General features: G+C 44.9%; 1 protein-coding gene across 2 annotated transcripts in view; it reads left to right on the top strand.

The window, feature by feature from the left end:
* The window catches only part of RGS6 (regulator of G protein signaling 6), a 284113-nt gene that overhangs the window by 223681 nt on the left and 38659 nt on the right, over nucleotides 1-21773 (top strand). For both annotated transcript variants that reach the window (XM_055716872.1, XM_055716873.1), the window contains exons 13-15: nucleotides 4117-4227; nucleotides 7431-7556; nucleotides 15569-15755. In XM_055716872.1, coding sequence (XP_055572847.1) covers nucleotides 4117-4227; nucleotides 7431-7556; nucleotides 15569-15755 — 424 coding nt within the window. The remainder of the gene's footprint in view (nucleotides 1-4116; nucleotides 4228-7430; nucleotides 7557-15568; nucleotides 15756-21773) is intronic.

The raw sequence follows: 21773 nt of genomic DNA, 5'->3' as shown, positions 1-21773 counted from the left end.
CCACTCCTTGACCAGCCGTGCTGCCTGTCTGCTGACCGGTGTCACTTCTGCACTTGCTCTTCTGCCACTGAGAAAAAGCAGGTGAAAAATGAGGATGCTGTTGTACTGTAGGAGCAAAAGAAATATTATTCACAAAAGAAAGAACTCTTGCAGTACTTTTGTTTCCCACCCTTGCACAACCCTAAAGTTTATTTGCAGCAAAGTAATTCCTATTTCAATTTGAAAATACTCTTTTTTTTCTTTTGTGGGTGAACTCTCAGTGTGCATCTCGTGTTAGTCTGGCACAGCTCTGGGGAGGGAGCTGCATTTGCATCTTGTTGTGCATTATGTTCGTTGTCTGATTCATAATGGGGTTGTAGGGCCAGTTTCTACTCCCACTTACATATATGAAACCCTGTGGGAAAGTGCTGGTATTGTACCTGGCCTACTCAAGGCAGTGTTTTAAGAGGTGGCTTTCTCATAGAGGCAATCAGGGCACAATCTGACTTGCAGAATATTTAGTTCCAGTAGGAAAGTATGAACAGGTAAAGAACAAGCTCAGATTTCATTGGGAATGACAGCTCCTTTACTTAGATACCTGTAAGTTACGCACATTTGCAGGAGAATCGCTGAGACAAATGTGGGGATCGGCATGCTCTTCAGTACATCACTTCTCGAGCAAAACTGTGTTGAACATGAGGGACATGATAAAGGCTGGTGCCTTGTAGAGAAATAATAGAGGAATTTTTATTTAAGCAAATTAAAAAGAGATTACCCTATGATATGTGCTTTGCAGTGCTTGCACCTGTAATTAGGGTGTGTGCACTAAACTAGGCAAATTAAATGTTGAGAGCCCCAAAGTAAGTTCTTATTGGTTCATAAAGTTTAACAATTAAAATGAAAATTTATACAATTAAATAGAAAATGTTCAGAGGCTCCCTGAAATCCTGCATAGGCTATATTGTATGATTGAAATTGACGCGTTCATATTTATGTTTTGGGCTTTCTGGTTCTTTTTTATCAAGAAGATACATTTGGCTTTACCAAAAAAATGTCAATTTGTACTGAATTTACTTACAATGACCCTAATATGCCGAGACAGTAATAATTTCCAGGTGGGTAATTTACAAGCAAACAGATCTGTTTTGCTTGAATTTTTTCTAGGTAGGTATTTACTCAATAAGATGGACTCAGTAAAACTCCTTTACTTGTGACCATCAGATCCTGTCCACATAACACACCTATTGTTCAAGTTCATTAGGAGCTACTGACATTATAAATGTAAAATTGTCCATGCCAAAAAACCCTATTAATTTTCAGTAAAACTGGACAGAAAATTTTCCTGCTTTGAAAGGGCTTTGGGCTTTTTTTAAAATTGATCCAAATTGGAGAAGAAAATGTTGCTATCAAAACCGGTGCAAATTGATAACCAGGAGAAAAGTAAATAAAATCAGAACAATCAAAAAGTTCTTTTCTCCTGTTTTGAAAGTTTCATTTTGAAATTATAAACAATGAAAATCATGGTTTTGATATTTATATCTTGTGAGTAAGTGTTTGGTTTTGTGATGACTTTGGATGGCAGCATTGCTGGAGGGTCCCAGGGCTTGGTGCGGGGAGTGGTGGGCAGGGCAGCTGGACGTGGGGTGTCACAGAGTAGGCGGGAGGGAAGTGGAGGGGCTGGCGAGTCCAATGGCTTGGCAGGACTCTAAGTGAGAGTGTGGCAAACTGGGGTGCAGGAGACAACTTCTTGGCAAGCTCCTTTAGGCAGCCAAGCCTGACAGTGGCACCACCTGCCACTTTTTCAGTACAGCGCAAAGGCACTTTCAGGTGGGGTGAGGGAAGTAATGAGGAGTACATGAGGCAGGGGGTAGTGGGGGAAATAAGCTGCTATCTATTCTGTTATAGGAATAAGATATAAATTATTTTAATAGTGGTAGACCAGTCACATTTTCCATTAATGCATGCTATTCTATGGGATAGCCCTTGTTCAGCAGAAGAGGAATGGAAAGGCTCTCAAAAGCTCATCCCTAGCTTCCATGAAATAAATGGCTGCTACTAAAGTTACTCTTCCCCCTCCTCGTTGTTTCCCTTCTAGGAGTAGACCTGCAGCAGCTGTGGGAGCAGGCATTCCTCAGCTGGTCCAGGCACCTTGGAAACAGTTTTCTTCTCCTTTCTTACACTTCCTTTCTCCCCACTCGGGACCTGCACACTGTCAGGTTTAGGATTTGGCAGTGAGATATGGGAACTGTTGAGCAAAACTATCAATATATTCCTAGCTGCTGTTTTCCCAGACTGCATCGTGCAGTGTTAGTGCAATTCCACTACATGTGACATCACAGACATGGCTGGGGAAAACCAGAGCATCTTCCCACGCAATCTCAGCTCCCTAGGTGAAAATCAGTGCCGTCCTCTCAGTTCCTCAAAGTTGCTGTGAAGGCTCAGCAGGGCCCCCTGATTGCAAAACAGTTGGGTTTTCAAGGCAAGTTCTGCAACCTTCAGGGAACTCTTCCCACAGCTTCTTCTACCAGAATTGCAGTGCATCACCTGAAAGTCCAGAAGTCCAGGTCTGCATTTTGACAGAAATGCTTTCCCTTAGGAGTCCCTGCCTGTAGCTTGCTGTAGACAATAAGGCAGTGATTCTGCTGCTGTCATTATACTGAATCAGAAAAATGTGCTTAGCAGTTCCCCCTTGTTTCATCTAATTTAGTTTTTTCCCCATTTATATTTTCTAGTACTTGTGCTAGTACCTCTGATGCCTTCTTATTATTTTATTAGGAGCAATTCAAGTTTCACAGCAGATGTCTTCTGATTGATCCTTTTTGTTGGTTTTTTTTTTAACCAACCCTCTCTCTCATTGATGTCTCAGGGATTGCTGCTGCTTTCTGAAATTGGACGCTGCTCCCTCCTCCAACCCTTGACCCACAGCAGTCATGAAATGTAATTAATGAAATGAGATGAGACAGCCCTGAGTGCCCTGAGGGGCAATGGGAACCTGCTGTGGTTACAAAAGTGTGTGATTTTAATGCCTCATGATAAGAGCTAGGACAAACAAAAAGAAATAATTACTGTAGAGCAGGTCAGGGAAACTTTCTGCCTTTTGTGACCCTTTGTTTCACGGGGTCTTTTCATTCTCCTACCTTTTTGAGATGTGGAAGACCAGAGGTAAGGTTTAGCATGGACAATCACGATGCAAGTAGATTAGTTGTTCAGTATGATGAGACTCAATTAACTTAGTTAATTACTTGGCAGACCTAGGCAAAAAAAATTAAAAAGTGCCTTAGAGTATTTCCAATATGGTCTAGGACAAATTTCTTTTGATTTATTTCATATATGCTGTCTTTCTTTTGTAAAAATGCGCCCCTAGCTGCAACCCCAGTGGAATTCCTGAATCACTTATGCAAGCACAGTCCTTTTCCCAGGAAGCTCTTTGAATCTCATCCTAGTGAGGATTAGAGGCTATATGTCTTATCTTGCTCATCATGAAGCAAGCCAGTATAAAGGTCAGGTGTTTTTCCAACATGCATATAATTTACTACATTCCAAGTTAATTATTATAAACTACTGTTGAAGTATTTTACAATAGTGCCATTAGACTAAACAATATACCAATGTAACAAAAAAAATCATCTATAGCCTGAAGCTTTGACATTCAGGACCGTGATCCTCCAAAGATTTAAGTATATTCTTAGCTACATACAGCACATGACCCTATTTAGATGAGTTACTCATAACGCATAAAGTTAAGTGGATGCAAAAGTCTGCAAAACCCAAAAGGGCAAGAGGCAACAAATGAACAGGAGGACATGCGCTTCACAGCCATCCGGTGGCTTTCTGGGGGACCAGTTGTCGCTTCATTGGGTTTTTTATGGGCACCTCAACAGAGATGAGCTTCAGGAAGATACTGCAGTGAGCTGGTGCGCGTTTGCAGAGGAATCCTTGCATGCACCATCCTTGGGAAAAGGGACTGCTGTGGTTGCTGAGAAGCTGACTAATCCCTACAAAAAATAAAAAGAAGCACACAAAAAAGAAAAAAAAGAAAATCTGTACCTCTCTGACATGTGACTCAGTATCCAGGCCCCAATTTTTTTTCTTTCTTTTAATTTTATTTTATTTTATTTTTATTTTGTTTTGTCGCAGTTTAATAGCCTACACAGAGCAATATGTGGAATATGACCCGTTTATAACTCCTGCTGAGCCTTCCAATCCCTGGATAAGTGATGATGCAGCATTGTGGGACATTGAAATGAGGTAAGAATCGGTGGTTTTAAGTAATGTTAGAGTTGTCTTGCCGTTTTGTTTGTATGCTTCTTTCACTGCCCTGTTTGGATAGGAAGCTGTGTGTAACTTTACAGGGTACAAGTAACATAGCTAAGGTTTAAACAGGAGCTTATGCTTTATCACTTCTTGTGTGAATTATTCAGCCTTTCCACTGCCGTATGACCTGATGTGTGGTACTCTCTAAGTCAGGTAGTGGATGCTCTCATGCCTGTCAAGGACATGCACAGACCTAGGTCTAAGAGTCCACAGATCTAGTATACTGCTAAGAAATATTGTTCTAGCACATCTCCTTTGACCCTTGAGAGCCTGCTCTCTGGTCCTCCCCCAGCTGCAGTGCTCCAGCCCTGCTCCTGTCCTGGGATCCCATGAAAGATGCTACTGGCAGAATAGGATGGGTCATAGGGCAGTGACTGTTCCTGCTGTGCGGAGGGGGATTTGGCACAGGAGCCAGAGGAGTGTAGCTCACACATAATGTGTGAGACCTGGCAGGTCAGAATTGTAATAGATGATGAAAGTGAGTTTGGGCCTCACCTGTTAGTGAACAAACTGGCTTGTCTCTGTTATGGTGTCTAATAGATGAAAAGGAGGAGGAATGACACTAGGACCTCCAATGCCTTGCACCTCAGTTTCTCCAAAAAAACAAGCACAGCACTGCAATTTAGATCTTTTGCCCACGTGATGCTGGTGCAAGGGAAGTCTGGCCAGTGTCTACATGTCTTGCCATCATAGGCTATCCACAGTCCTTGTAGTGGGGCTAGAATTGTCCTGCCTGCCTCTGTACCTAGCAGTATCACAGCATGGAATTGCCATGCCACATACCACCTTCAGTACTCGCTCACATGCTGTGGCCAGCTACTGGAAGTGCTGAGCAGCTTCTCCTAGCGTTTAGCTGCTGCTGTTTGGCACCAGATCTGAACAGGGAGTTCACTTTAGCAAATCTTTGAAAAGAGAATGCCAGATCTAATCCTGTCTATTCTTGAATAATAATGTAAAGTTTAAGAAGCTACCAGCCTAAGAAAGCTAATTCATAGTGAATCCATGTTCCAGGAAAGGGGCAAGTTTTCTTCCCTGTTTAACAGCCATATGGTCTGGGATGTGAAAGATTTTTTCACTTGCTTCTCTGGTAGTCACAGAAACTTCCCTAATCTCTGCCTCTCCTCATGTAACTTTAATATTTTATAATTTCCTTTCTAGTCAGTTTCGCTCATTTTCTCCATCCTCCCTAGCAGGGCTAGAACCAGTTATAGCCCCTGCAAAATACTTCTCCGGAGGAACCCCCACCCACAAGGTAATCCAGGCATCTGTTATAACCACATCTGTTGAGGTAGCTGCAAATCTCAGAAAAGATGTCTGTCCCTGAAGAATACAATTAAGCTGATGTCACAGCCTTATAGGCATTTAAAATAAATACTTGGCTTCTGCTACAATTTCAGAGTTAAGGAAGTTGATTCTCCTGCTGATGAAAAAAAGAAAGTTGTATTCTTGGGAGATGGAAGAACAAACAGCTCTGTATTTCCATTTTATTCTCTATTGTAAGAGAACTCACTGCATCTGCATCTAGTTGCAACTTGCATGAATAATTAAGTGATCCCTGAGTTCCCCTTGTGTTGCCTGCAAAGTTGTTTCCTCAGTTAGGAGAGCAGAGCCCTTGCTCAGGAAAACAAAGAGCCTCTCACTTCTAATGGCAAGGCCAGCTGCTGAGTATGGACAACCCTGTGCCACTACAGTTCATCCTTCATGGCACTCAGGACTCAGGAAACATCACGGAAAGCCTTCAATTCTAGACAGCACTTTGGCTTTTTTGTTCATGCTAGAACATTGTGCAGTAGCAAGAAGAGCAGCCAGAGATCTCTGGATTCATCAGGAAATTTCCTGATCTTAGCTTGTGCATAGCTCCGCACAAATATGGCTTTCACGCGCCCGTGCTGGCTCACTTAACAGGTAGGCTGGCATCTGTGCCCCTGTCTGCAGCACTGCTGGCTCCTGGGCAAGTGCAGGAGGAGCCATCCCAAATGATCTGCACTTCGAGTGAGGACGTGCCCATCAGTTTTGCTTAATCTTTACACCAAGAGAAAATCAAAGCGGGCATTTTATTTACCCCTTTGGCTTATTTGTCTTCAGCACAGATCGCCACTGTCCCCTGAGGCTCCAGGATTAGGAATCACTGTGGACATGATGAGACATGTAGTTTAATAGATATGTACTGTTAACAATGGCTCTACTGTCACAAACGTGAGCAGCTGAGCTCTGTTTTTGTGGTTGTCTCATAGTATGACGCCATCACACCAGAAGCTTTCAAACATTTTGTGAGCCCAGATTATGCTTTGATGTAGACTGTCTTGTAGGATCCTCATTGTGATTCCCCGGCACTGCCTCTCCCCATAGGCATCTCTGCGACATGTCTGGCAATTCAAACATCTTATGTAAGTAAGGTTGTATTAAGAAATAATTGAGGAGAAAGATTCTTAGTGATTTTGGGGGAGTCTGCATCTCAGTGTCCCAGCTGAGACAGAAAGGAAGAGTGATTATCATGGAGGGTGGGAGTGAGAGGCTTTTTAGTCTTCCAAGAGGTAGGCATCCAAAAATCAGAGGCACTGAAAAATAAAAGGCCACAGAGCAGTAACCATATTTAGAAATCTTTTCTGCACTGCTCCTTAGTGAAACTGCTTTTTTTTGATGCAAATGTGGAACTGAAAATCTGAAGCCATTTCCAAGTGACCAGCCAGCACTGTAGAACACAAGGAGATGCCCTGGAGCCCACCATCGGCCCAGGGAACACTGCTGGCAGATTTCTGCCTTGACATATAAGAAATCCCAAGGTACATTTGAGGAGATACATAAGAAGTGCATAATGAATAATTATTCAAGTATGGCATGCTGTTCTTTACATGAAACCTACCAGAAATTACACTGAAAATCGTATCATTCACTGTCTGTCTTGTTTTGCTATGTACCCAGATAGTACAGCTGCTTTAATGATGATCCTGATCTTTATAGCTTCTTTTTGTATGTTATTTGCTAATTTGTGTTTCCGCAAAATCTTGGAAAAACCCCACCATCTCCTTGTCTGATAATCTTCCTCCCTTTGCTGCTTAACAGAAACAGCAGCAGCTGCTCTGACAGCAGGCAGAAATGTGCATTCCATCTGTTTTTTCCCTTCTCTCTCCAAACAGCAAAGAACCTAGTCAGCAGCGTGTGAAAAGATGGGGTTTCTCCATGGATGAGGTGCTGAAGGACCCAGTAGGCCGAGACCAGTTCCTTCGTTTCCTGGAATCAGAGTTCAGCTCAGAAAACCTCAGGTGCAAAACCTTCTTTGACTTAACTAAATGAATGGGACCAATCCTACTCTCTTGCATAGGTGAAATCCAATGCTTGGTCTGTCTTGAACTGCTAGAAACATGCATTTGAATGAAGTTGCGAATGGCAGGATTTGGCCCATAGCACTACTATGGATGCCAATACTAGAGCTATGTAAGTAATCTCCGGAACAGTGTTTAGCAGAGCCAGTGTTATTAAGTGTTGCATGCAAAGGTCTTGCAAAGTTGTAATAATGTGATGAAACACAGTGTATCACTATTAAGCCCCCAACAATATATAGGATTTGCATGTGTATTTGTGGCAGGGGTTGTGTGAGGGAAACATAGTATGGCGATCATGTGGCTAAAAACTGTTGCAGTCCTGGCATGCACCAAGTCGGGTTTGCAACAGCTACTGTTGAATTCTGGCACCTTACAACTGTTCCAGAGCTTGACTCTCACCTTAATAGCACTGTCTCTGTATGGGAATTCTGAGTACCTGGCTTCTCATGTTGTGAAGAAGATAAAACTGCTTTATGAAACATTGTGTAGACCGGGGTTCCTCAAACTTTTTAAGCAGGGGGCCGGTGCACAGATGCAGTGGCAGGCAGCCATCTGCAGCTGCTTGGTTCCCCCCCCAACCCCTGGCGGGGGGGCGGGGGGTGGTGTCTGTAAATACCGGGGGCCGGATTGAGGACCCTGGGGGGCCGTATCCGGCCCATGGGCTGTAGTTTGAGGACCCCTGATGTAGACAGCCATGTGATCCTACATCAGACTGAGAGTATATAAATCTGTTGTGCACAATTCTGCTACTTCAACTACAGCAGGAACAGAGAGCAGCAATAAAATGCCCTTTTGGTGGCAAACCAACACTAGACGAAGACAAAACCTTTGCTAGAAGATCCAGCCCCTCTGGCCTTGTCCATATCCATAACACTGTTCTAAACCCGATCTCTGGCCCTAGTACATTGCTCCAAGGTACAGTCCCATTGCAGAATTGATGAAAAGACATTGGAAGTGCCAACAGCATGCTTCATTCTGGGGTAGCAGTCCTTCAAAGGGTATGCCGCTCTCTTCAGTCCTTCCAGCTGCAAAACTAAGTGCTAAACTCAGTGTGTTAGGATTCATTAGTCACCCCTGTGTACCTCAGATCTAATGTATTAAGCCATTTTCCCTTATTGGTACCTGGTATCTTCTTACACCAACAGAAAAAGAGATGTCTAGCTAGATATCCCCCATAGACCCCCAGCTAAAGCCACAGCCCTGCCTACACAGCAAGCCCACTGCTTGTCCTAGCATTAATCAGGATATAGGCACAGGTTTTATCATCCTTGTCCTGAATCTTAACTCTAATTGTAACACTAACCCTCAAGTTTATTTTAGGAAAAGCAGCTCTTCTGCTGTGGGTACCATCCATGGAAGAGCTAGTGTTTTGTTGTATCCTGCAGATACAACCAAACCAAAACAGGTCCCATAACAGCAGAAGCGTATGTATTACAGTGAGCTCTGAGAAACTGAGATTCCCAGGATTATGCTTGACACAGGACTGGGGCAAACCTTGGGATTAGTGTTCAGGATTGCAAGCATTTGAATGTTAGTTTCTTTGCTTGGTGCTGCAGAGAAAATAGGAGAGAGCTCATGCCAGCCAGAGAGGCAGCCTGAACAGGTAGAGGTTGATGGGTTGATATTCAGTGGCTAAGGTTACTGAACCGTAACTGGTTACTGACTCTCACCTGCATGTGACAAACAGCCAAATTTACTGCCACGTTCATCCATTTGTGCAGAAGCAGGACGATGGTGGTTAGCAGCAGGGCAGTCTGCAGCTGCCAGCCTGTGCTGAAGGCGAGGGTTCGAGTTGGTGTCAGGGTGCTAGTCTGTGCTCTTGTACTCTTGCATGATGGATCCTTAACCCTGCTCCTTATAGCAGAGGCGCTAGATGGATATCTGCAACAGTCCTCACCTGCCCCTGGTTAGCCCTGGAGACACAAAAGAATCCAGCAGTAATGTAATTTGACTGCCCTAGATATGGCAGTATCCAGTAAAACCCACTTTTTTTTCACAGTCTGAATTATACTGTGGAGGCTTTGTTGTGGTGTTCTGGTGCCGTCTCAGCACGTGGATGGGCACAGGGACTAGTTCACATGCTTTCTTTGGGGCAGTCCTGTTCCAGTATGCCCAGTGGTCATTGGCAGAGGCGGCCAGAGAGCTTGCAGGCTCACTGGCAGAATCATGCCTGCTCCCAGCATGAGGAAATCTGCTGTCAGCTGAGCATGCAGTCAGTTGGATTTTGGTCTTTGCTGGTGGTGAGCGGGTTTGATGTTGTTCTTAGTTTACACCAGCTAAGAACTTGATTGCACAGCCCTTGAGTTTGCGTTTTGTTAATTTTTTTTCACTTAGAAAATCAAACAGATTCATAAAGCATGTGAACAATTGCTTTAGTGTGCTTTATTGCAGTCTGCTAGCCTGCAAGATCTGAAAGGGAAATTCCCCAGAAAGTGACTTCAAATGACATTGGACCTGACCATCGTCTTTTTCGAATTTGTCTGTCCAAGGAGAAATACAGAAAGCATGCTAGCAGCAAAACTGTGAAAAATCAATGCACTTCTATGTTTGTTATTTTTAAAATCCTGAAAGTTAACTTGTAAGATTAACAAGGGAGTGTTACTAAATTACATAAATGAGCTTGAAATTTTATTGCTGAACAAGTACTGAATTTGTATATCCTTACTGTACTTCTGTACAGCGGTGCTCATTTGCAATTAAATTGTAGTGAAGAAGTGCAAAAATTAATATACTGTAATAAAATACTCCTCAGATGGGTTTTCTGAAACATATATGAGGTTGCACTAAGGAAATCCAGCCCGTTTTATGACTAACAGGTGTCCCCCATGTTCATTTTTGTCCTACTAAAACAAATGGAGAAAGTTTCATTATGAGAAGGCAAGTGTGTGCCTTCCTCGGTCAGTCAGAGCTGCTCCCTCTGCTGATGTGCATTCTGTTTGGTTTTGAGATGGTTTGTAGCAAAGGGAGGCTGCAAGTCAGTGGGCTGGGGTAGGGAGGTTAAATCCCGTATCCTTTTTGGAAGACACTGGTATCGTTATTTGGTAATATGGGAACATAGCTATCATTCTTAGGGAATCATTATCATGGTGTTGGCTTATGTGGTATGATTATTATTTAATATTGGATCAGTATTCCAAAGCCTGCTTAAAGCTTTGAATATCAACAGGATGTAAAGGCAGAAATTTTAATGAAGAAAATTAGAATAGATGTATTATTAGCAGTGGTGCTAGAGAGCAGAAGGTGGCTCTCCAAGGTTCAGGTGTGGCAGAGAAAGCTCCCAAGTTTGTATTAGGAGTGTGTGGCAGAAAGGAAAGCAACTGCTGGATGCTTAAATATGCAAGCAACATTTAAGTTATGCCCAACAGCAAGGCTGGGATCTGTCTCACCTAAGTTGGCAGCTTGGAAGTAGTGCTTTCTTCTGTATCACCAAGGCTCCCTTTACAGTGAGAGAAGGGAAGCTGAAGAGGAGTTAGTGCATCACCCAGGAAGGATGTGTTTCAGCTTTGAGTGGGAACAAAACTAAAAGCAGTGAAATTAGACTGTAAAGTCCTTGTCTGTCTCTACCATCTCTAAGCCTGAAGAGACTGATTCAAATGACAGTGTCTGCATGGCACACATCTACAGTTAAGTGAGATGCATCTCACCCAAACCCTGGGAAGCTGTAAGAAACTTTCTGAGAGCACAGCATCTAGCACCTTGCTAGAAAAATTGCCTTTGTAGTTATCTTTTTAAGGACTCTTCTCCCAGTAACTATCCAGAGATCTGGGAACTGTTGCAGGTGGGGATGTATTATGTCTTGGGAAACGTCAGTATTATCTTCATTAAAACTGGCAGGAGTCCTGTAGGCTTCTGTGTTGTCCTCAAGGCAGATCGGAGAAAGTAACTGCTGGAAAACCTAGAAATTCCTGGTAATGCTAGAGAAGGTTGTGTGAAGTATGCACTTGAGAATGCCTTGAAATTAACATAATTTGGTGGTATAGCAAGGGGACCACATCCTGCTCTTATACCCAGTGGTGCAAGTCCCAGATCACAGGCTGATTGTGGTGGTGTGTTTCCATATCTTCCTAGCTGAGAAAAATTGGTCCCGGTGGGGATCTCGAGTGAGGCATTGCCGGAGGTAGCAACAGACTAGACTCGGTGACCTCCCAGGTCTCCTTCCAGCTGTGTTTCTGTGTTCTAATAAACTTGCAGGATCATGTCCACCAGTCTCCTGGGCTCAGCTGAGCCCTGTAACTTACTTATTTACTGGCTGTCCATTATTTATGTGAGAGCATGAAAGCCAGTCAGTTGGGTATTTTTCTCTCTGGTTTTATTTTAACTCTTTTTCTTGCTCTCTTTTTTTTCTCCTTTCTGTTGCTGCCTTTCATCTACAATTTGTTTTGACACTGTTGATTTTTGAAGTACCCAAAATATAGCAGACAACATGCCAAGCCTCAATTAAAACCCAAACCAAACCAAACCAACAACAACAAAAAAACAACAACAACAAAACCAAAAAAAGCCAACAGAGAGTTCTTATACATTTTTTATGACCTGGAAATCTCCTGAGACATCCTGAGATTGCTGCGATGTTCATCTAACTGGTGGATTGATTATTTTTTTTCCTCCCAACTTCAAAGAGTGTCAGCTGGAAAGAGAAACAACTAAGTAGAAATATGGGAAATAGGAATTTTACCTGAAGGGAAAGGAGACTGCGCACCTGTGCAGACCTCAAACAAAGAACACATGCCGCCTTATAGGAATGCACTGTAAAGCTGGCAGTGCACGAATGCGGGTGTTTTGTGCGTTACTGTGAACATATGTTGAAAACTGAGTTACCGAGAAAAGAACTTTACCCACAGGAAGTGGTTTTATCTTCTGTGACCCCCGATGGCTGAAACTTGTTGCCAATTTTTAATAATTTTTTTTTTAGTTTGTATCGGGAAAGGAAAAGTTTGGGGCATCGAGGGAAGCATATCTACTGAAGTGAAACCCATGCAAGCCCCTCGTTTTTCAAATAAAAAGCATTTACAGGGGAAGTTTCTAACCACTGCCAAAGCCACAAGGGCAGGTGCCACACTGGGGAGGTTGGGGCGCGGGGCCGGCGGTGGGCGGCGGGGCCGGGTCCCGGTGTGCCGGGCCGGGCTCATCCCCGCCTGGCCAGCAGGCGGCACGGCCGCTCCGCGCCTGAGCCGGCTGCGCGCTCCCGGCGGGCACCTCCGGCGGCGGCCGGCCCGAGGGGCAGCCTGCGCCCCTCCGGGGGCTGGGCCGGGGTGCCGGCACCTCCCCGTCCCGGCAGCCGTTCGCAGCAACCGGCCGTCTCGCTGGCGAGCGCTGCCTGGCTGCGGAGAGGCGTCTTCTGCCCAGGAGCAGCAGGCAGAGGGGCTGGGGGCTGGGGCGCGGGGGCCCTTGCCCTCGCCCACAGCCACGATAGCGAAGGACCGTGCCCATGGCAGGCAGCCCCGCTGCAGGCGTCTGTCCCCAGCGTGCCCCACGGAGGGCAGATTTCTGCCGGTCCCCGCCACGCCAGGCTCGCCGCACCAGGGACCTGGCCGTTAAGCAGCACAAAGACGTAAATAGTTCCTCTGTTTGAACTGCGTGTTGATTTATACCTGCTGCTTTCGTTCAGGTCCCCTCCCAGCTGCGATGTTAAAAACGGTACTTCTTCCCTGGGTGAAAAGGAGGGAGGACGAGGCGGGGGGCGCCCCGGGTGCCGGCAGGGCGCTGTTGGGGCGGGCGGTGTGCCTGTGTGGCCGTTTCGCTGGCAGGGGTATCGCAGCCTTCCCCAAGGTGGGGGTACAACGCTGTCCTTATGCTGGCAGCCCTTCCTCAGTTTCTGGAGTCATCCATGTTGTGCCTCTCGGTCAGGTTTTAACGTTAATTTTTGTTTTGCAGCGGCCCTCAGAAGCAGCCCCCTGCCCTCCCCCCAGCGGTCCCCTGGCTGAGGGGCGGCTGTGAGCAGGGACTGAGCCCCTCGGCGGTGCCCTGCGGGGCAGGGTGGGCGCGCTGGGGCCCAGGAGCGCTCTGCGCCTTCGGGGGGCTGCGTAGGATAAAGCACCTTTACGGGTATCTCCTGCAAGTGACAGCAGCTTAATTACAAGCTGATTGAGGTTGAAATGGTTTATGTCTCTGACAGCAGTTTAGGACACCATGTTATCAGCCTTCTCCGGGTCTTACATGCTGTTTTATAAAGGGCAAAGAACCTGTGATCGATGCTGCTGTTCCCTCTGTGCAGGCAGCCCCCGTGCCAGCCCTGCTCTGCTTATAGGTCACCTGCGGAGAGGACACACCAGTACATCTCTCTCCGCCCCTGCCCTGTGCGAGAGGTGTCTGCCTCCCAGAGAAGGGAAGGAGGCGATGTGGGATCTTCTCCTGACTCCTTGTGAACTTGGGGCTGGGCTGGCGCTTCAGCCATTGCGGGATGACTCAGGGAGTGCGTTTGCACTTCATAATTGAGCACGAATTCCAGGGCAGCCATCATCTCTTTGCTCCTTTCTTGGGCAGAAATACCTGCTTCTCTCTTGTAAATGCTGTATAAATCCTGCAGGAAGCCCTGCTTATGTATTGGCTTCAGGATGATTTCTCATGGCAGGGAATTTGCCTTGGAGTTGAGGCTGCAGGGCTTGGTACCCCTCTTTGATGTTCCTTGATTTTCAGATACAAGCCATATTGAATAGCTTTGAAATTTTTACCAAGACAAAACTCCCCTTTGCCTTGAAGAGGACATCCAGCCTTGGGCATGAATTCACAATGGCTTGCAGTAAAAAGAGCTTGTTCTTGTTAGTGTCAGATTGGTCTGGTTGGTTGGTTTTCAGATTGAGCCAAATGGTTATTAAAATGGATGGCGCTCCTGTTCTGGCAAGCTGTCACTTCACAGTGCGCCTGGTTCTCTCACGAGTGTGCTTTCCCAGCCCACCTCCCCGGCTCCAGGGGCAGAAGATAAGCCAGCAGAAAATGTTCTCTCTAGCCAAGTGTTTGTCTGAAGTGTCCCAGCTACTCTGGAATGATTAGCATCTTTTCTCTCCATGCCTCTTCTGCATTCGTATATTCCCATCGCATCTGAAATTGAATGATAAAATGTTTTCGAAGCAAAGCAAGCCACATGTGGCATCAGGTTGTTGCACTGTGAGTGCTAGCCTTTACTCTCTGCATGCGTGTGATAAGTGGGGGTGTCACTTGTGGTTCAAATAACAAGGCAGGACGTCAGGCACACTTAACACCTCAAATATGGAAAAGGACAAAGCACACACCCCCCTCCACCAACCCCAAATACACTATTTCAGTTTATAAAACCAAATGTCACCACCAGTATGTGACTCCACAGATACTAATGTAGTGTCTGAGCACACCCCAGTCCATTTTACTCACAGCCTGCCAGGAAGTGGGGAAAGCCGTATGATGGGGTATGGTTGAGTGTTTTGGGTGAGTCAGGGCTGTGGCGTTAGGCTCCCTTCTGGTAGGGGAGGAGCAGGGACAGGCAAGAAGGACTTAGCCTGGCCTTGCATGCACTGGCACTGCAGATGTGGTTTTTTCCCAAATTGGCTGTTTCCCTCTATTGCAGGTAGGGGACCAGGCTATATGGTTTAGCGGCTTCATTTGAGTACAATAATTTCAGGTGTTTCTGGGGTGGTTAGGCACTGCCTGCATCTGGTAAGGAAGCGAGGGTCAGCAACAGCGCAGGAGTCACTGGGCTGCTGGCTCCTCTACCCACCCTCACCGCCAACAGGATTTTGTCCTGGAAGACACTGTATCTTGTCACTGTTCTAATCTTAGCCACAGTGTAAGGATTTGGTGTAAAGTATATTGCTCCTTACTCTGAAATCATGCTAAATGGAGAGTCTTCAGTGAATTAAGCTAGATGCGAGGATAGGCTCTACATCTGTATTTCGGGACTGTGCCCAGGCTTACCCATCACGTCTTACCTACATTTCTCTCTTTTTCTCTTTTCTCCTCTTAATTTTTGCCTAGTATAGGTTTTGGTTGGCTGTCCAAGATCTTAAGAAACAACCTCTACAGGATGTAACCACCAGAGTGGAAGAAATCTGGCAAGAGTTTCTAGCTCCTGGGGCCCAAAGTGCTATCAACCTGGATTCCCACAGCTATGAGAAAACAAGCCAAAATGTCAAAGACCCAGGGAGATATACATATGAAGATGCACAGGTTGGTTCTTGATTTTTTGGAACTACGGCTAATAAAACTCAGTTTCTGTGATATTCTGCTATCACATTGTCATTACTCACTTGTAAGAAAAAGGAGACATACAGTTTGGAGTGACTTTGAGGATATCTATTCAAGCTGGGTAAATGATATTTTCTTTGAATCTATCGGTTATAACAGGCTAATGCTCCTCTGGGAACAAATTGTTCCAAAATTTACAAGTCTGCAAGGTGCAGGGAGCTGGAGCCATGTCTCAGGGAAAGCAGAGATGAAAGAGTGCTATAAAGTTCAGTTTGGCTCTCTGTAGTCCCTGTCACCAGTCTGGCTTATTTACAGTATGGCTGTTATCATAACAAAATTGTGGTTAATACACCTTTTTTATCATTTATCTATTTACAGCTAATTATATCCCTCCCCCCCCCAAAAACCCCAAATGCAGCAGCTCCCTCCAGCGCAGCTCGAGACTTGTCCACCAGACACTACCTTAGAATAATGATAGGACAGTAGGCAATGCAGTGAGCTTAATCCTTCCCTCCTAAGGGCCTCAGATTTATCAGGGAAATTTTACAGATAAACTGTGCACAGAAAATGCCTTTAGGAAAACAGATAATTTGAGAAAAAGTGCTACAAGCTAGGATAAAGCTGCCTAACCTTCTGAGAAAGTGAAAATATAATTTTATAAAGGCTAAAAAAGAAAAAGGAAGAAGGGATCATTTGGCAAATATTATCAGGGATGCAATTAGAAGATATCCTCCTCATAATCATTTTTATCAAAAGCATGTAGTAAAACCAACAGCAAATGAAAAGAATCCCTGTTCCTGTATTTTCTTTAAATTGGCGTTCAAAGGCAATTCTTCAAAATACTCCACTAACAAAATACTTCCATCTCAGGGGAGATGTTGTGGACCACTTATACAAGGTTAGGCAATGAATTTTTCAAACCAGCATCAAATACTGTATTTTCCTGAATGCAGTCTTGCTCCTTGGGGCTAGCATAGAAGGAATGTTCGCAGAGTTTCAAGGCAATCCCCTGTGAATATCAGGCAACTTAAATGTTCTTTTTAAAGCTGAGAAACGCAGGAGTATGAAGACATTCTGTCTAAGACGTATTTTTTTGCTTTGCAGTTAGAGTGAACTTCTGTAAATTTGCATCACCTGAAAAAAAATATGATGCTAAAATGCAGGCTAAAGCGGATAGGTGAATAATGAGGGAATTGATTAAATTGATAAGTAGAAGTACTGAGAGTAAGACGGATGTTTAGACAATGAGTATTTAATCAGAAGAAGACATGGAGGGTTTAGGCTTGAACTGATCAGTTCACAATGTAATTGCCATTCAAAAGGGAGTTGATGAAATCAAGCTGGAGCTCTTGCAGTTAGACTGCAATTTTATTTCCTTGGGTTAATTTTATTTCAGAGGATTTTTATGCTGATGGTTGTCCTCAATTCATCTGTTTTGCTTCATGAACACAAAAGTATGAGGTAAAGGTAGACCCTCAGGCCTAGCTGTGGTCTCTCTTGGAGATTTGGTCGCTCTTGGAGACTGAATCTGTGCCAAGAGAGGATGGGATAATATGGAAAGTGAACCCAGTTACCTTCTTGTGCAGTGGGCTTCTGGTAGCTGTCCAACAGCCAAGCAAGCTGTTTCTGACTGCTTGACCAGATAACTAAGAAGGCTGTCTAACAAAAGCAGAGGAGAACAGGCCACTGCTGAAGGGTGTGGTGCCCTAGTGGAGCTGGGGCAATGTGGCTTTTACTGGCTCATCCTGGAGAGGGGACATTTTTGTTTGCACATCCACTTGATGGGAACAAATGTAGGTCCCCACAGCATGCTCTGAATCTCCCAGGTTTTGTGCTGGCATCTCCCCCAGGTCAGCCCTGCCACCTCAGGGGCTCTGTTGTCCATTAATCTGCAGCAGGTCAGAGTCCAGCTGCCTTATCTCGGCACCCTGGCACCAGCAGCCCATGAGATTCCCACACATCCTGCATTCCTAGAGTCTCAAGCAGACACAAGTCAAAACACCCCACTGTGGGAGGGAAAATATGACTGTTATCCTGTCCTGTGTAGCTTTAGCACAAAGAGGAAAACAATTGAAATGTCCTTGGGAATAAAGAACAAGAAAAAATTTAGTTTACTGAACAGCGCATTCTTTGAGTGTCTGCAGCTCTGAGACACCAAGAGGAAAGAAAAGGGTTGGCTGAACTGAGAAAATGAAATTACTACTCCTGCAGTAGAGAAATAGAAGGTCATGTGGCACTCTAGCCCTTGTGATGACCTGGGAGACCTGTAAAATGCCAATTCAGTATAAAAAGCACTGGGAATGAACACATTGCTGTACTTGGGAAGGGGAAGGTATAGCAGAGCACAGTATACTTCGGGCTAGTCAACATAACTAGAAGTTGAAAGCAAAACATTGTCTGTTATCAGGTGCTTAACAGTCTACAAGGATGTGCTTTGCACAACCTTGGCTCCCAGCCCCAAAGAGCTCTCCCAGATGCTGCACAACCATCTGGTAAGATAACTAGCCTAGAAGAAAACAGGGAGAAAAGGGGGCTCCCGACAAACATGCCTCTCACTTAAGACCTCTTTGTCCCAAGACCATTCACACTCTGAAGGCAAGTGGTTCCTCTATTTAAGACAAGTGAATTGAAAATCTCAGCTCCAAACATCCTCAAAGGGCTCCTAATACTAACCTGAATTTGGTGTGCATTTATGGTTTCGGACAGATCTCTCCTGTGTTACAGAAGCAAGTGTTTTGCTATCCCCACCTCAATCTAAGATATGTGCCCTGTTGGGTGTCCCTCTCTGCTGCTGCACTCTGCAGTCCTGCGCTGCTCAGCTTGCACAGAGCCGCCTTCTCTTGCCGTGCCTCCTGTGTGTGCCCTTGCCCACCCCGTGCCCCGTTCTAGCTGTGCCGCCTCGCCTCAGCCTGAGCAGAGCGTACTGTGCCAGCTCAGCCGGCACTCACCTCCCCCAGCCATCGAGTTTGCCGACATCCCCCGTCCTCAAGCAGCACAGCCCCTGCTCCTGGCTCTGTCCTGATCTTCAGCTTTGCCAGCTATCTTGATCTGCAGCACCTTTTGTCATTTTAGTGCTGGGCCTCTCCAGAGGCGAGCCTACCAATTTAGCTGATTATTTTCTGCTTTTAAACAACTGTCTACTGAGTAAAATATTGTGATTATCAAACCATTTTCACTGGGGAGTAAAGCAGCTTTTAATACAAGGGGCACCATCGGGAAAGGTCAGTTCAATTAAACAGTGAACTACTTAGCAGGATGTAAGCTCCCACAGGAGTTATCAGCATCACTGAACAACCAGTGCAGAGCCCTGCAATATGAAGCAGGCACAGCCAGCTCTGAAAAGTAAATAGGTTTGGGTCCATCTGAACGGCCTCTTTTGGCTAATGAAGCTGCTGACAGCCAAAGTAATTTGTCTTTAACATGGGAACCCAGAGCTGTGAGTGTGACGATTATGACTTATCTGTACAACACGTTATTAGTTTTTAAACATTCCCCCCCTCCTCCACCACTTTCAAACAACTCCTTGCCTCCCCTGAAATGTCTTTGTGCCTCCTAAAAGTCTTTAATCCCTTCCTCAGTCCCTTGGCATTGGGAACTGGTATCACAAGAATGTGTTGTATCTCCTGATAGAAATGTTTGCTTGTAGGGATGTTTACTGGTAGGCTTCAGAGCCAGGCATACTAGAGTAAGGTAAGCCATGTAGTTGTCTTTGGAATTAGTTTCCTGTTTGCTTTGTTTATTTTTCTTCTTTAATAAATAGAGGTTTAGATTGACATTCCTTTACCTGAACTAATAGGCTATTGTTTCTGTGAAGATGATTCGGGGAAATTCAGTTCTAATCCGGGCTCAGTTAGGGATTTTAACTGTACAGTGCAGATCCTTGGCTAATTCCAGAGCAGATTTAGACCATAATGCCAAACTCCAGGCTGCTCAAACCAGAAATGTACTTGGCCCACATTTGTATCATAAAATCATAAAATAATTTGTGTTGGAAGGGACCTTTAAAAGTCATCTAGTCTAAACCCCCTGCAATGAACAGGGACATCTTCAACTAGATTGGGTTGCTTTGAGTCCCATCCAACCTGATCTTGAATGTTTCCAGGGATGGGGCGTCTACCACCTCTCTGGGCAGCCTGTTCCAGTGTTTCACCACCCTTATCATAAAAAAAAAAAAATCTTCCTTAAATTTAGTCTGAAATTTAAGATTTGGGCCTAGTTCATGCTCTCAGCTGCCCCAGGTGTTGGTTCAATTTGTTCTGGACTGTGATAGAGATATGACCCCTTGCAGGATTCATCATCAGTGATCAGTCCTCAGTTTGCATTCTGATTCCATCAGGAAGCTGGGAGCACTGGCAGAACTTGACAGGATCCTGTTGAATTCAAAAACAACCTCCAAGTGTAAGCAAGGATCTCTTGGAAGTGGAATGTCATTTTCTACTAAGAAGGGAAAATGAAGGTGATTGCTTTTCCACTGACTTTGTCTTTTCAAGCGTGCACAGGATGTGAAAACAAGCATGTAGAGGAGTGTATGCCTGGTGCCTGTTCAGTGGGCATACAGAACTCCTTTTGTAGGCCTTGAGCAAAATCACGGCATAGAAGGAAAATGTAAAAATAATCATTCATTGTGCATCTGTATCATCTTTGTAAGAACTTGAAGAAACGTTGTTCCTATTTTCTTAAAGTTTCACCCAGTCACCCCCGTTACGTGCATATCTATAAAGGATAGTGACTAAGGATGGAGAATCAAGGTAACACCAGAGCAGCTCAGGCAGTCAGCAGGGGGACATGGGGCACTCTGCCTTGAGGGGAACTCAAGTCCACGTGAGCCAGTGCTGCTCAGAGACCTGGCACTTATGCTACAGGGAACTGAAAGCACTGCAGTGCTGCATCCATATGTATACGTGGATGGTACCCAGGCCTCCTGGAGGCTTTGGACAGCCTGGACTTTCCTGTGTAGGTTTAGGGACTGCACAAGGACTTGATCTTTATTCTCTTCTCCTCCTTCGGCTCTGATTCTGTCGAACTGGAGGAAGAAATCCTTCCTTACACTGCACTCTGGTTGCCTTGCTTATATGTGGGTTACAGTGACTGTGGAAACAGCCTTCACGCAAAACCTCACTGTTGCTGTGTGTTTCTTAAACACACAAACGAAAATTCAGGCTCCTTCCTGTGTGGATTTAAAAAAACCTACAACCAAGCAGAACCTAAAACCAAGACCCCCCAACAAATAAACCCAGAAGAGCTTCGATGTCTGGAGCAAAAATAGGAAAGTGATGGTGGAGGTTCATGCTGGCATGCCTGATGCTGCCCGAAGCTGGAAACAAAAGACTTGAAGCAGAGGTCTACACAGGAGCAGATACTCAGTGTTATTACTTTCCTGGGATTTTTTTTTTTAAATGTACATACGCATCACACATCAGAAAGTACTTCTTTTATCCTTTGCCTTTCATTTTAATTTGTGGTTTAGTAGTCATGTTGTATGTTATAACATGTAACATCCAGCCTTTGTCTTGCTGTTGGCTTTCTGTCTCTGAAGGCATCAGGGATCAAACTACTGTCTAAGCTAATACCCCTCAATTAGACACAGGCAGAGAAAGGGCTAGGAAAACATAATGAGTGAGCTCTCTCCTTGCATACACAGTGACAGAAGACAGCAGATCTCTCCAAAGGAAAGATCATGGGAATGGGGTGACAAGAACAGTCAGCGTATTCCCACAGGACAATAGTCTGTTATTCAGGGTGTTGATCCTGCCAAGCTGGCTAGAACTACATGCATAAGCAATAACAGTGCCTCATGTGCCAGACATTTCCTAACTCCAAAAAATACCTTTAAATGGATTACATGGAAAAACCTCTAGCTTTCTTGAAAATTGAATTTATCACTCAGACTCTGGGACTCTTGTGCTAGTGGTGTGCGCTGTGCTTCCTGAATGCAAGAAACAACTTCATTTCAAATCCAGAGCAAGAGTATTTCCTCTTTCTGTGAAGGTCAGGAAGCAG

Source organism: Falco cherrug, chromosome 7 (assembly GCF_023634085.1).
Source record: "Falco cherrug isolate bFalChe1 chromosome 7, bFalChe1.pri, whole genome shotgun sequence".
Taxonomy (NCBI): Eukaryota; Metazoa; Chordata; class Aves; order Falconiformes; family Falconidae; genus Falco; species Falco cherrug.
This window is presented reverse-complemented; position numbering and strand designations above follow the sequence as displayed.